Below are 14,311 nucleotides of genomic sequence, written 5' to 3' on the forward strand. Positions count from 1 at the left end.
GTCATTGCTGATTTTGGTAATTTGTGTTACAGCTCTTTTCTTTGTCTGGGTAGGAATTTATTAATTTTGTTGTAACATTTTGGTTTTATTAATTTTTTATTTTTAAATTTGTTTTCAATTTTGATTTCTGCTGTTATGTTTATTACTTTCTTCTGATTACTGTGGGATTAATTTTATTTTTCTTATTTAAAGGTGAAAGTATAGATCATCAATTTGAGATCTGACTTTTCTAATATAAGCATTTTAATGCTATATATTTCCCTCAAAACATTGCTTTACCTGCATTCAAGACATTTTGGTCTGTTGTGTTTTTGTTTCATTCAGTTTAAAATTCGCTCCCTGGCCCTGGCCGGTTTGGCTCAGCGGTTAGAGCATCGGCCTGCAGTCCTGAGAGACCCGGGTTCGGTTCCCGCTAAGGGCGCGTACCTCGGTTGCAGTTTGTCCCCGGCCCTGGTCGGTTGTGCGGGTGGCAGCCACTCGATGTGTCCCTTTCACATCGATGTTTCTCTCTCTCTCTCTGTTCCTCTCTCCCTCCCACTCTACCTGAACAAAAAAATGGAAAAAAAAAAAAAATGTCCTCGGGTGAGGATGAAAAAAATAAATAAATAAATAAAATTCGCTCCCTGGCCAATGTGGCTCAGTTGGTTGGAGCATTGTCCTATACACCAAAATGTGGCAGGTTCAATTCCCGGTCAGGGCACATACCCAGTTTGTGGGTTGGATCCCTGGTTGGGGCACTTGCAAGAGGCAACCTATTGATGTTTCTCTCTCTCTCTCTCTCTCTCTCTCTCTCTCCCTCTCTCTCTCAAATAAATTTTTTAAAATAGAGATCATCAGTTGCTTTTAAAAGAAAATTTAGCCATATGTTGAAAAAGAAAACACAAAAATTTGCTAATTTCTCTAGTGATTTCTATATTTAATTTTTAGTATTTAGAGATTTTTAGATAAATTTTTATTATTTCTAAATCAATTATTTGGTGGCCAGAGAAAATACATTGTTTCATTTCAGTCCTTTTAAATTTGTTGATATTTTTATTATGGCCCAGAATAAGATCTGTCTTGGTGATCTATATTTACACTGACCATGTATTCTGCTGTTATTCAATAATGAATGCTAATTAGGTCAGTTTAGTTCATAATGCCATTCGAGTCTTCTATATTCTTACTGATATTTTCGTCTAGATTTTTTTTAAAAGACACATTTATTGCGCACTGTGATTAGACTATTACATTTAGCTATCAACAGTATGGGTGCAAACAAGTCTACATGAAAACCCTTTGTTGGAATGCTTTATACTTTCCACAGAACAAAAATGCAAATAACCTTTTATGCAATTAGTCCTAAATACAGGCCTTGAGGTTTTTTGTTTGTTTGTTTGTCCATACACATCAGTATTGTCTAAAACGTGTCTTCTTTGTAGCTGCTAGGTCCTGCCACCACTGTGCTTGGCTGAGTTCACAAGCCTCTTGTAACCTGTACCTTCCCTGTCTCTTTCCTGGCTCTCCTCTCCTGCTAAGTTTTGTTTCCTGGCAGAAAGAAAACCTTCTTCCACTGCCTTAGCTGCTGCTGCTGCTGGAACCGCCACAGCATCTTGGTTCTGCAGTCTGGCAAAGTATTGCTTCTGCTCCAGAGTTTCTTCCTTCCATGGATCCAAAATTCGAATATTGATTGTAGTAATTGCCAAAATCATTATAGCTTCCGCCATGTCCAAAATTGCTCCCATTATTACCACCAAATCCATTATAGCCACCCCCACTGCCAACATATTTACCACCATCACGGCTGCCACCAAAGCCACCTCGACCACTGAAGTTTCCTCCATGACCAAAGTTGTCATTCCCATCAAAACCAATTCCACAACCACCTCTGCCTTAGCTGCACTTTGGCCTCTTTGGTTGGTTGAAGCAGTAGCTGTCTTGTACTTAGATAGGGCTCTCCTTACTTCACGGTTGTGGCCATTCACAGTATGGTATTTCTGAATGACAGTCTTTTTACAGAGCCATGGTCAGTAAGGGTTATGAAAGCAAAGCCTCTCTTTTTGCCACTGCCTCAGTCAGTCGTGATTTCTATTTTCCCAGACTGTTCAAAATGATCTCTCAAGTGATGTTCTTCAGTGTCTTCTGTACTATCCCCAACAAAAATATGTTTCACAGCTAAGTGGGCACCAGGTCTTTGAGAATCTTCTCTTGAGAGAGCCCCCTCCGGTTTCACAGCTCTTCCATCTGCCTCCTGTGGCCCTGCATCCGTGGCTGCATCCAGCTCCTCCACAGTGGCATTGTGACAAACCCAACGCCTCTGAGCGCTTGGTGTTTGGATCTCTCATCACCACACAGTCTGCAAGCTGTCCCCATTGCTCAGCATAGCTCCTCAGACTCTCATCAGTTGTTTCAAAGCTCAAGCCTCTGATAAAGAGCTTCTGCAGCTCTTCGGACTATTTGGGAGACTCTTATTTAGACATGAAGACTGTGGGAAGGCAGACTTGAATGATGCTTATTCTACAACGTCCACCTGCAGAAAGGAGTGACCTAATGACCATATCTCTAGATTTTTTATCTGTTACTGTGAGGGGAGTATTGAAGTCGAAAGTGTAATTATGTATTCATTTGTTTTTTCTTATGGCAAATTGACCCCTTTATCATTTTTAAATGTCTTCTAAATCCTGCTAATATTCTTTGTACTGAAGTCTAGAGTTAATATTTTTACTTTAACTCATATTTGGGTAGTGCTTATATGGTTTATCTTTTTTCCATTTTTATATTTATTGTGTGTGTCTATTTTTAAAGTGGGTTTTTTTTTTGCATACACAGCATATATTTGAGTCTTGCTTTAAAAAAATCTCACTTAACAATCTCTGCACATTATTTGGAATAGTTAGATTATTTACACTTAATGCAATTTTTGATATGGTTGGATTTACATCTACTATTTTGTTATTGGCTCTTTATTTGTCCCATCTCTTTTTACTTCATTCTGCCATTATTTTGTATTAGTTTCAGGTGTACAACATAGTGGTTAGACAGTCATATACTTTACAAAGTGTTCCCCCTGGTACCCACCTGGTATCATACATAGTCATTACAATATTATTGACTATGTTGCCTATGCTGTACTTTACATCCCCATGACTATTTTGGAACTACCAGACTTCTCAAATCCTTTATGTTTTTCACCCAGTCCCCCAACCCCCTCTCCCTTCTGGTAACCATCAGTCTGTTCTCTATGAGTCTGTTTCTGTTTCGTTTGTTCATTTATATTGTTCTTTATATTTCACAAAAAGGTGAAATCATATGGTATTTGTCTTTCTCTGACTGACTTATTTCACTTAGCATAATACCCTGTAGGTCCATCCATGCTGTCACAAATGGTAAGATTTCATTCATTTTTTATGGCCAAGTAATATTCCATTTTATATGTGTACCACAACTCTTTTATTTACTCATTTATTGATGGGCACTTAGGTTGCTTCCATATCTTGGCTATTATAAATAATGCTTCAGTGAACATGGGGTGCATATGTTCTTTATGTTGGATATATATTCAGAAGTTGAATCATTGGATCATAAGGCAGTTTTATTTTTAATTTTTTTTACAAACTTTCATACTATTTCCATAGTGGCTGCATCAGTCTGAATTCCCACCAGCAGTGCACAGGGTACCCTTTTCTCCACACCCTCTCCAACACCTGTTGTTTGTTGATTTCTTGATGGTAGCCATTCTGACAGGTGTGAGGTGATATCTCATTGTGGTTTTAATTTGCATTTCTCTGATGATTTGTGACATTGAGCACCTTTCATATGTCTACTGGCCATCTGTATGTCCTCTTTGGAGAAGTGTCTATTCAGGTCCTTTGGCCACTTTTTTTTTTTTTTTTTTTTAATCCTCACCTGAGGACATTTTTTTGCATTATCTTCAGATAGAGTGGGAGGGGAGGAGGAAGAGAGAGAGAGAAACATCGATGTGAGAGAGACACATCGAGTGGTCGCCACCCAAACAACCCCAACCGGGGCTGGGGACAAACTGCAACCAAACTGCAAACTGTCCCTAATGGGAATTGAACCCGGGACTCTGGTCCATGGGCCAATGCTCTAACAGCTGAGCCAAACCGGCCAGGGCCCTTTGCTCACTTCTTAATTGGATTTTTTGGTTTTTGCTGTTGAGTTGTATGAGTTCTTTATAAATTTTGCGTATTGACCCCTTATCAGATGTATCATTGGCAAATATGTTCTCCCATTCAGTGGGTTGTCTTTCCATTTTGTTCATGGTTTTCTTTACTGTGCAAAACCTTTTTAGTTTGATATAGTCCCATTTGTTTATTTTTTTTCTTCTGTCTCCTTGCTGGAGGAGATCATAAAAAATATTACTAAGAGAAATGTCAGAAATTTTACTCTCTGTGTTTATTTCTAGGAGTTTTATGGTTTCAAGTCTTACATTTAAGTATTTAATCCATTTTGAGCTGATTCTTATATATGGTAGAAGAAGGTGGTCTAGTTTTTTTTTGCCTGTTGCTGTCTAATTTTCTCAACACAATTTATTGAACATACTGTCTTTACCCCACTGTATGTTCTTGCCTCCTTTGTCAAATATTAATTGACCATATAAGTGTGGGTTTATTTCTGGGCTCTCCATTCTGTTCCATTGAGCTACATGTTTTTATGTCAGTACCATACTGTTTTGATCATTATACCCTTGTAGTATAGTTTGATACCAAGTAGCGTGATACCTTCAACTTTGTTCTTTCTCAAAATTGCTTTGGCTATTCAGGGTCTTTTGTGGGTCTATATAAATTTTGGGATTATTTATTCTAGTTCTGTGAAATATGCCACTGTTATTTGGATAGGAATTATATTAAATCTATAGATTGTTTTGGGTAGTATGGACATTTTAATGATGTTAATTTTTCCTATCCATGATCTTGGTTTATGCTTTCATTTATTTGTATCTTCTTATTCAGTATCTTAAAATTTTCTTATTCCTAGGTATTTTATGATTTTGGATGCAATTATAAATGGAATTGTTTTCTTAGTTTTCATTTTTTTTTGTTGGTATATAAAAATACAACTGATTTCTGGATATTAATTTTGTATTCTGCTACTTTACTGAATTTATCAGTACTAGTAGTTTTTATATGTAATCTTTAGGGTTATCTATATACAGTATCATAAATGACAGTTTTTCTTCTTCCTTTCCAATTTGGATGTATTTTATTTCTTCTTGTTTGATGACTATGGTTAGAACCTCCAGTACTATATTGAATAAAAGTGGTGAAAGTGGACATTGTTGTCTTGTTCCTGATCTTAAGGGAAACATTTTTAGTTTTTACCCATTGAGTATGATGTTATCTGTGGGTTTGTCATTTATGGGCTTTATTATATTGAGATATGTTCCCTCTACTCCCACTTTGTTGAGAGTTTTTATCATAAATGGGTGCTGGATTTTGTCAAAATTTTTTTGGCCTCTATTGATATGATCATATGATTTTTATCCTTATTTTATTTATGTGATGTGTCATACATTAATTGATTTGTGGATATTGTACCAACCTTGCATTCCAGGGGAATAAATTTCACTTGATCATGGTGTATGATCTTTTTAATGTATTGCTGAATTTGGTTTGCCAATATTTTGTTGAGGATTTTTGTGTCTATGTTCACCAGAGAAATTGGCCTATAATTTGCTTTTTTTGTAGTGTCTTTAGCTTATTTTTTTTAATTAGGATGATGCTGGCTTCGTATGATGAGCTTGGGAGTCTTCCTTCCTCTTGAAATTTTGGAATAGTTTGAGAAGGGTTGCTGTTAGTTCCTCTTTAAATGTTTGGTAAAATTCATCTATGAAGCCTTCTGGTCTAGGACTTTGTTGGAAGTTTTTTTTTTTATTATTACTGCTTTGATTTCATTAGTTGTAATTGATCTGCATAGATTTCTGTTTTTTTCCTGATTCAGTTTTGGAAGATGTATGTTTCTAGGAATTTATCCATTCCTTCCAGATTGTCAAATTTATTGGCATATAGTTATTAATAATATTTTTATTATAATCCTTTGTGTTTCTGTAGTGTCAGTCGTTACTTCTCTTTCATTTTGATTTTATTTGAGTCCTTTCTCATTTTTTCTTGATGATTCTGGTTAAAGGTTTATTATCAATCTTGTTTATTTTTTCAAAGAACTAGCTCTTGGTTTCGTTAATCTTTTGAATGTTTTTTTAGAATCTTTTATTTCTGCTCTGATATTATTTTTTTCTTCTCACTTTGGGCTTTGTTGTTCTTTTTCTAGTTTCTTTAAGTGTACGGTTAGAGTATTTATTTGAGATTTTTCTTGTTTCTTGAGTCAGAGGCCTGTAATGCTAGCACTGCTTTCACTGTGTCCCATATATTTAGGGTTGTTGTGTACCCATTTTTATTTGTCTTATGGTATCTTTTGATTTCTTTCTTGATCTCATTGTTAACCTATTAATTGTTTAGCCTGTTATTTAGCCTTCTTGTGTTTGTGTGTTTTTCAGTTTTTTAGTGTAATTGATTTCTAGGTTTATACCATTGTTGTCAGAGAAGATGCTTGATATGATTTCAATCTTAAGTTTAATGAGAATGGATTTGTGTCCTAATGCCATCTATCCTAGAATATGTTCCATGTGCACTTGAAAAGAATGTATATTCTGCTGCTTTGGGGTAAAATGCTCTGAAAATATCAATTAAATCTATCTTGGTCAGTGTGTCATTTAAGGCCTGTTTCCTTGTTGATTTTCTGTCTGGAAGATCTATTTATTGATGTCAGTGGGGTGTTAAAATCTCCTACTATGACTGTATTACTATCTCTCTATTTATGTCCATAAAGATTTGTTTTATATATTTAAGTCCTCCTATGTTGGGTGTATACATGTTTACAAGTGTTATATCCTCTTGTTGGATTGATCCCTTAATCATTATGTAGTGTCCTTCTGTGTCTTCTATTATAGCCTTTGTTTTAAAGTCTATTTTGTCTGATATAAATATTGCTACCCTTTTTTTTTTTTTTTCCATTTGCATGAAATATCTTTCCCATCCCTTTACTTTCAGTCTGTGTGTGTTTTACACTCTGAGGTGGGTCTCTTGTAGACTGTGTGTGTGTGTGTATGTGTGTGTGTGTGTGTGTGTATATATATATATCTTGTTTGCTTATCCATTCAGCTACCCTATGTCTTTGGATTGGAGTATTATAAGCCATTTATATTTAAAGTGGTTATTGATAGGTATGTATTTGTTGCCATTTTATTCATTATAACTATGTTCCTTTTTTTTTTTCTAACTTTTTTTGTAATACTGGTTCATTGGTAATGAATTTCTTTAGTTTTTTCCTGTCTCTTTAGTTCACTTTCAATTTTAAGTGATAGCCTTGCTAGATAGAGTAGTTTGGGTTGTAGTTTCTTGCTTTTCATCACTTGGAATATTTTGTGCCAGTTCCTTCTGGACTGAAATGTTTCTTTGAGAAATCAGCTGTCTTATGGGAGCTCCCTTTTCAAATAACTGATTGTCTTTCTCTTGCTGCTTTTAAGATTCTCTCTTTGTCGTTAACCTTTGCCATCTTAATTATGATGTGTCTTGGTGTGAGCCCCATTGGGTTCATTTTGTTTGGGACTCTCTGTGCTTCCTGGACTTGTATGTCTTTTTCCTTAACCAGATTAGGGAAATTTTCAATCATAATTTCTTCAGATAGGTTCTCAATCTCTTGTTCTCTCTCTTCTCCTTCTGGTAACCTTATGGTGCAGATGTTGTTACCCTTCATGTTTTCCCAGAGGTCCCTTAGACTATCCGTTTGTTTGTTTATTTATTTTACATAGGAGAATATCTTTATGACCATGAGATAGGAACAGATTTCTTCAAGACAAATATTACTAATTATAAAGAAAAGATACATGAATTCAACTATATTAAAACTAATAATTTGTTTGTCAAGAGTCTACAATGAAAGTAAAAATGCCAGCTACAAACTTGAAGAAAATATTTGACATGTATATAGCCAACAAAAAATTAGTTTTGAAAATATATTAAACATTTCTACAAATTAAAAAAACAATATAAATTTGGGCAAAAACCATAAGGAAACATTTTATAGAACAAGCACACATGTGGAACCAATCAAAGCAGCCTGTGGATGTAGAAGAATTAATGATATAAAATGAAGTACATTCAAAATTTGCTTTAAGTTGAAATTAAAGTTGATTTTTATATTTATTTTAAAAAGAAACACATATGATTAATGAACCTATAAAGAGATGCTTACCTCACCAATAAGCAGGAAGAGCAAGATCAAATTTCATTACTATAAAATGTCAGGTTATACCCATTAGCTTAACAAATGTTAGAGGTCTGACTATCAAGTGTTGGATATCAACAGAGTCTCTTACACACTGCTAATGGGAAATTGAAAAACCACTTAACATTTTCTTGTAAAGTTGAATGCTTGCATACCCAGAAAATCTATTAGGTATATACCCAATTTCTGTAAATATATACCCAAGAGGAAATTTAGTACATGTATACCAGGGAACACATATACAAAAACTAATCATAATCGAACTTATCAAAGTAGAGAACAACTTGAAACAATCTAAATATCCATTGAAAGGGGAACACAGAAATAAAGTATACTATACTCATAAATGGAATGATCTACAGCATGAAAACAAAAGAGCTACAGGGATACTCTTTCACATGCATTAATCTAAATAGCATCATGTTGAATGAAAAAAAAAAAAATGCATGCCCCAGAAGACCTCATAAAATATGATAGACTTTTTTTAACTTACTAATATATTTATTTTTTTAAATGTAATTTAGTACAGATGTTTCTTCTTCCCTCCCCTAGACACCTCTAGTATATTTATTTATAACCATCTCATTTTTTTTTTTTTTCCTGCTTCTCTGTTTGGGTGTTTTCTAGTACCTTGTTTTTCAAATCACTGATTTGAACCTCTGCTTAATTTAACTACTGTTGATTCCTTCTAGTATAGTCTTTTTAGATATTGTGTTTTTCATTTCTGACTGGTTCTTTTTTATGATTTCTGTGTCTTCTTTTATGCTTACTATTTCTTTAAGTTCTCACTGAGTTCATCCATTCTTCCCCTAAGTTCTTTGAGCATCCTTATAACCATTGTTTTGAACTCTGTATCTTATAACTTGCCTCCATTTCATTTCTTTCTTTTCCTGGAGATTTCTCTTGTTCTTTCATTCAGGGCGTGTTTTTTTTGTTTCCTCATTTTGGCTGCCTCTCTGTATTTGATTCTGTGTATTAGGTAGACCTGCTGGGTCTCCCAGTCTTAGTATGGTGTCCTTATATAGTAGGTTTCCTTAGAGGTCAGCCACAAGTCTCCCTTATCACACGAGCAAAGACTGTGTCTTGTGTGGGTTATGTGAGCCCTCCTGTTGTAGTTGAGTCTTGATTTCTGTTGTCCTCTCTGTGAGTGGGGTCAACCCTCAGGCTGGCTGACTGTGAGGCTTGACCTCAACCACAACATTCAAGCTGCTATATGGGTGCTGACAACACGAAGTGAAATTCACCCCAGCAGGGTCTGGTGCCTGCCAAGATCTCCCTTTGGATGTGCCACTTGTGGAGCTGACTGGGTCATGCTTTGATGTGGTCTGAAGCCCACCAGTGTTGTTTCTGGGGCTTCTTGGGAGGGATTTTGGCACAGGTCCCTGGGCTACCTGTTTGGAGCTACAAAGGGATCCAGAGTTTGTGGCTGCCTCTGCTGGGTCTGGGTGTGCATGGGGAAGGCCAAGGTACACACCAGCACTGGCTTCCTCCAGCACCGCGCCTGGGGACAGGCTAGCAAAGGCCCCAGGGCACTCTGACCCTCTTCCACCTACTCCCTGCTTGTTAGGTTCCCACTGAAAGAGCCGCTGGTGGTATCTGTGAGGTAGGTTCTCAGTGAGTCACCAGGTAGAGGCAAGAGGTGTTTCCCAGACTGATACAGATTCGAATTTGATGCCAGTGCTGGGTCTGAGGCCACTCAGCAGAAGTCCCAGGGTACACCAAGGCCAGCCATCATCCCCCATCTGCGAGGTGCCTGCAGACCTTTGTGGTGGGACAGGGTCACAGGGGTTTGTTAGGCCCAAACAGACCAAGATTAGGCCGTGTTAAGGTGGGGCTCTGCACAGGAATGGTGGCACCAGTCTGGTGTGCAAAGGGAAAATGGGACAGCTCAATCTGTCCCCGATTCTGGGGTGAATCTCCTCTACAGCCCTAGCTTGGCAGGGCTGCTGGGAGTTGGGAGGGTGGGGCCAGTGGATATCCTGTAGGAGGGGTAGTGCCGATCAGGCTTGTGAGAAGGGGGAGAATGGCCCCCATCCCAGAGCCACACATCTTGGTCTCTGACACCCCCGAGTCTGCCAGGACCTCTATACCCCATGCCTAGGACAGAATACCCACTGATTTTCACAGTCAGATGTTATGTGGGCTCCTTTTCCTGGCTCTGGTGCTCTAGGCTTGGAGCCCATCAGGGGGATGAGCTAAGATACCCTCCAGATGTCAGCTGCCACACGTGGGTTTGGGGCCAGCCCTTTCCTCATCTCTGCTCTTCCTACCAGTCCCGATGTGGCGGCTTCTGTAAATCCTTGGTTATAAGGCTTCTGTTCAGCTAGTCTTCAGTTGCTTATTCTGTTTGTAATTCCAGTTTGGTCCTAGGAGGAGATGAGTGTGACTTCTACTTACTCTGCCACCATCTTGGATCTCTTTTACCATTTTTAATTACTTTATATTATTTTTCTCCACTATTGACTTATTAGCTACAATTCTTTGTTTTTGAGTAGTTGTGATAGCATCATATATAAAATATTAATCCCAGCCTACCTTCAAATATTATACCACTTCATATATGGTATAAAAACCTTATTACAGTATACTGTTTCTCCTCCTCTCATCCTTTGTGCTATTGTTATGTACATTTTAATGCTACATATATTATAAACCCTATATTTTACACCTTTTACTTTAGTTATATTCTAAACAGATTAAAATTAAGGGAAAAATGTATCATATTTACCTAAAAATGTACCATATGGTAGGATCACCAATGCCCCCACCTAGAGCTTGTGAATGTTACCTTCACAAAGAGACTTTGCAGACGAGATTAGGAATTTTGAGATTGAGGGATTATCCAGGTGGTTTCAGTGATGGAACCAGTGTCCTAATAAGAGGAAGAGACTACTGCAGAAGTAGATGCGGTGACAAAAGCAAGAGGTTAGAGTGATGCAAGGAAAGGTCACTAACGACCGATAATGCAGGTGGCCCCAGAATCTAGAAAAGGCAAGGAAATGGATTCTCCTTTGGGGAGTTTCTAGAAGGAACCTGCCCTGCCGACGCTTTGACTTTAGCACTGGGAAACTGATTTTAGACTTTGGCCTCTAGAACTATAAGAGTATACATTTGTGTTGTTTTAAGCCACCAAGTGTATGGTAAGTTGTTATAGCAGCCACAAGAAACTAATACACCCACAATTTTTACCATTTCCATTGCTCTTTATTTCTTTGTATAGGGTGAAATTTCCATCTGGTAGTATACTCGGCTTGCCTGAAGAACTTCCTTTAACATATCTTCCTGTGCAGATCCACCAGCAATGAATTCTCTCGGCTTTTGTTTCTCTGAAGATGTCTTTATTGCTCTTCATAGTTGGGTGTAGAGGTCTAAGTTAACCGTTTGGTGTTTTCCCCCTTCAAGTACTTTAAAGTCACTGCATTGTCTTCTGGATTGCATGTTTTTGATGAGTTTGCTGTCACCCTTATACTTATGCTTCTGTACATAATGTTTCTTCTTTTGGCTGGCTGCCTTGATTGATTGTTCTCGTGGGAGTTTAGCAATTTGAATATGACGTACCTAGATGTGTTTTCTTTGTATTAATCCTCCTTGGAATACTCTAAGCTTCTTGAATCTGTGGTGTTTTTATCAGCAATTCTCTCTTCAGATATTTTCTCTCTCCTGTTCTCACTGTCCTCCTCTCTGCCTCTCTATCCTTTCTCTTTACTCCTCTCCTCCTGGGACTCCAGCTTTGTATATTTGAGGTAGTTGTTCTATTCTCTCTTCTTTTCTCCTTCACTCCTTCCAATTTCATAATTTCTAGCTACCTAATTTCCAGTTTCACTTACTTTATTCTCTGCTGTATCCAGTCAAATTATTCATCTTCAATGTTTTCATTTTTAGCATTTCTGTCCATCCCTTTGTTTTATAGTTTTAAACTTATTACTGAAAATGCCTAAGACATTGTCCACCTTTTCAACAAAATCTTTTAAAATGTTTAACTTGGTGGGCCATCGCTTGGTCTGGTTCTGTTAACAATTTTATCTCTTGATAATTAGTCTTTTTTTTTTTTTTAACTTTGTGTGTCTCTTAATTTTTATTGAATGCTGGACCTTGTGTGTAACAGGATAGTCGTGACTGAGGTAGATGGTACTTATGCCTGGAAAAGGCATACCCTTTATAGTATCAAGTTGTTCGTGTGGAGTTTACCAAGGGGGAAGTTGAGCTGCTGCCACCTTGGGCTAGTATGGGGCCTGGAGTGCTGGAAGGTTCTTTTCAGTGTCCCTGCTTCAGACGTAGTTTTCAGGTGGCCCTGGTGCCTCCTCTCCTCTGCCTGTATGGATGGGGCGGGGGTGGGGCAGGCTCTTCCCCTGCACCGTTACCTCCTGGTGAGCCTCCAGTGGTAGGCCGCTGCTGTTACTTGGTGCAGGCTCACGGAGGGGGTTTTCAGCTCTCTTGTTGCAGCCTTAGCCTCAAGGGTGGGGCTTTCTCAGTTGTTCTCGTGTCAGAGTTCTTGACGGGATACCCTGATTCTTTCCCACCTCTCTGCACTGAGCATGTTGGGATAGATTTGAACAATGTTAGGAAAGGACCCTGTGAAAGCTACTGGCATTTCTTTGTTAGAACCTGAGCACTCTACAGAGGGATCTTTGAAAATTGTAGCTCTGACCCCGCCCCTGCTGCAGAGCCGGCTGGTGCTGCTGTGGCTCCGGGTCTCTCACCCTGACCTTCCATCAGTCCCTTATTCAGTCTTATCTGTCTCCCTGGCCCCGCCCATCGGTAGGGCTCGGGAACTGTCCCGAGTGGATGCGGAATGAGTGCCAGCCTGGAAAGCCCGTAGCCCCTGCTTTCTCCAGATGGACTCCGGCCCAGCCTACAGGTCCATACACAGGTGTCACCGAGAAGCCTTTCAGGGGACCCCCAAGTTTGGGGAGGGGCCTCTCTCCTGGGCCCAGCCCTAGCACAGCTCTTGCAGCACTGATAGAGCTGCGTGGCCCTCTGCTCCCTCCTGTAGGTCCCCAGGGCAGGGACATGCTGGCCAGGCTGTCCCTCCCAGCCCTGGGCAGAGGATCTTGGCTGCACCCGTGGCTGCCCAGCGTTGGGCTGATTCCGCCTGTGCCTGAGTTTAAACATTTAAGGCCTGTTTTCCTGTTTTAGGAAAAGTGCACCATCACATTCCCCTCCGTGGATCCGAAGGACTTGGGCCGCAAGCATGTGGTGTGTCCTGCGAGGCTGGAGGCGAGGGCACCTGAGGCCCTGGGGGGTTCAGGGGCGGCAGTGGCCCCCAGGCATCCGAGCTGCGGCCTCCGGGAGCGGGGACGAATACAGTCACGTGGTGGTGGGTGCGGGCTCCGCGGGCTGTGTGCTGGCCGGACGGCTCACCGAGGACCCCGAGAAGCACGTGCTGCTGCTGGAGGCCGGGCCCAAGGACACGTATGCAGGGAGCAAGCGGCTTCTGTGGAAGATCCACATGCCCGCGGCCCTCGTGGCCAACCTGTGCGATGACAGGTACAACTGGTACTACCACACCGAGCCGCAAGCAGGCATGGACGGCCGTGTGCTGTACTGGCCGCGTGGCCGGGTGTGGGGAGGCTCCTCGTCCCTCAACGCCATGGTCTACATCCGCGGCCACGCCGAGGACTACGACCGCTGGCACCGACAGGGCGCCTCGGGCTGGGACTACGCGCACTGCCTGCCCTACTTCCGCAAGGCGCAGAGCCACGAGCTGGGCGCCAGCCGGTACCGCGGCGGGGACGGCCCCCTGCACGTGTCGCGGGGCAAGACCAACCACCCGCTGCACCGGGCATTTTTGGAGGCAGCACAGCAGGCCGGCTACCCCCTCACCGAGGACATGAATGGCTTCCAGCAGGAAGGCTTCGGCTGGATGGACATGACCATCCACAAAGGTAGCATGTAGTGCCCATCTCCTGGTTCTCTCTAAGAAACAAAATTTGCTGTTACAGCCCCACCCCTCCTGCTCCCACCATGGTCCGTAAGTGTGGACAAACTGGGGCTGACATGAGGTGGAGAGGATGTGACATACTGTATC

General features: G+C 40.3%; 1 protein-coding gene and 1 pseudogene across 3 annotated transcripts in view; one reads left to right on the forward strand and one right to left on the reverse strand.

Moving 5' to 3' along the window:
• The window catches only part of CHDH (choline dehydrogenase), a 36,968-nt gene that overhangs the window by 17,992 nt on the left and 4,665 nt on the right, over positions 1-14,311 (forward strand). For all 3 annotated transcript variants that reach the window (XM_036266607.1, XM_036266609.1, XM_036266608.1), the window contains exon 2: positions 13,420-14,168. In XM_036266607.1, the coding sequence (XP_036122500.1) occupies positions 13,475-14,168 (694 nt within the window). In that variant the 5' untranslated portion in view covers positions 13,420-13,474. The remainder of the gene's footprint in view (positions 1-13,419; positions 14,169-14,311) is intronic.
• On the reverse strand, positions 1,558-3,612 carry LOC118633524 (annotated as a pseudogene).

The sequence above is a fragment of the Molossus molossus genome, unplaced genomic scaffold, assembly GCF_014108415.1.
Source record: "Molossus molossus isolate mMolMol1 unplaced genomic scaffold, mMolMol1.p scaffold_m16_p_18, whole genome shotgun sequence".
Classification (NCBI taxonomy): domain Eukaryota; kingdom Metazoa; phylum Chordata; class Mammalia; order Chiroptera; family Molossidae; genus Molossus; species Molossus molossus.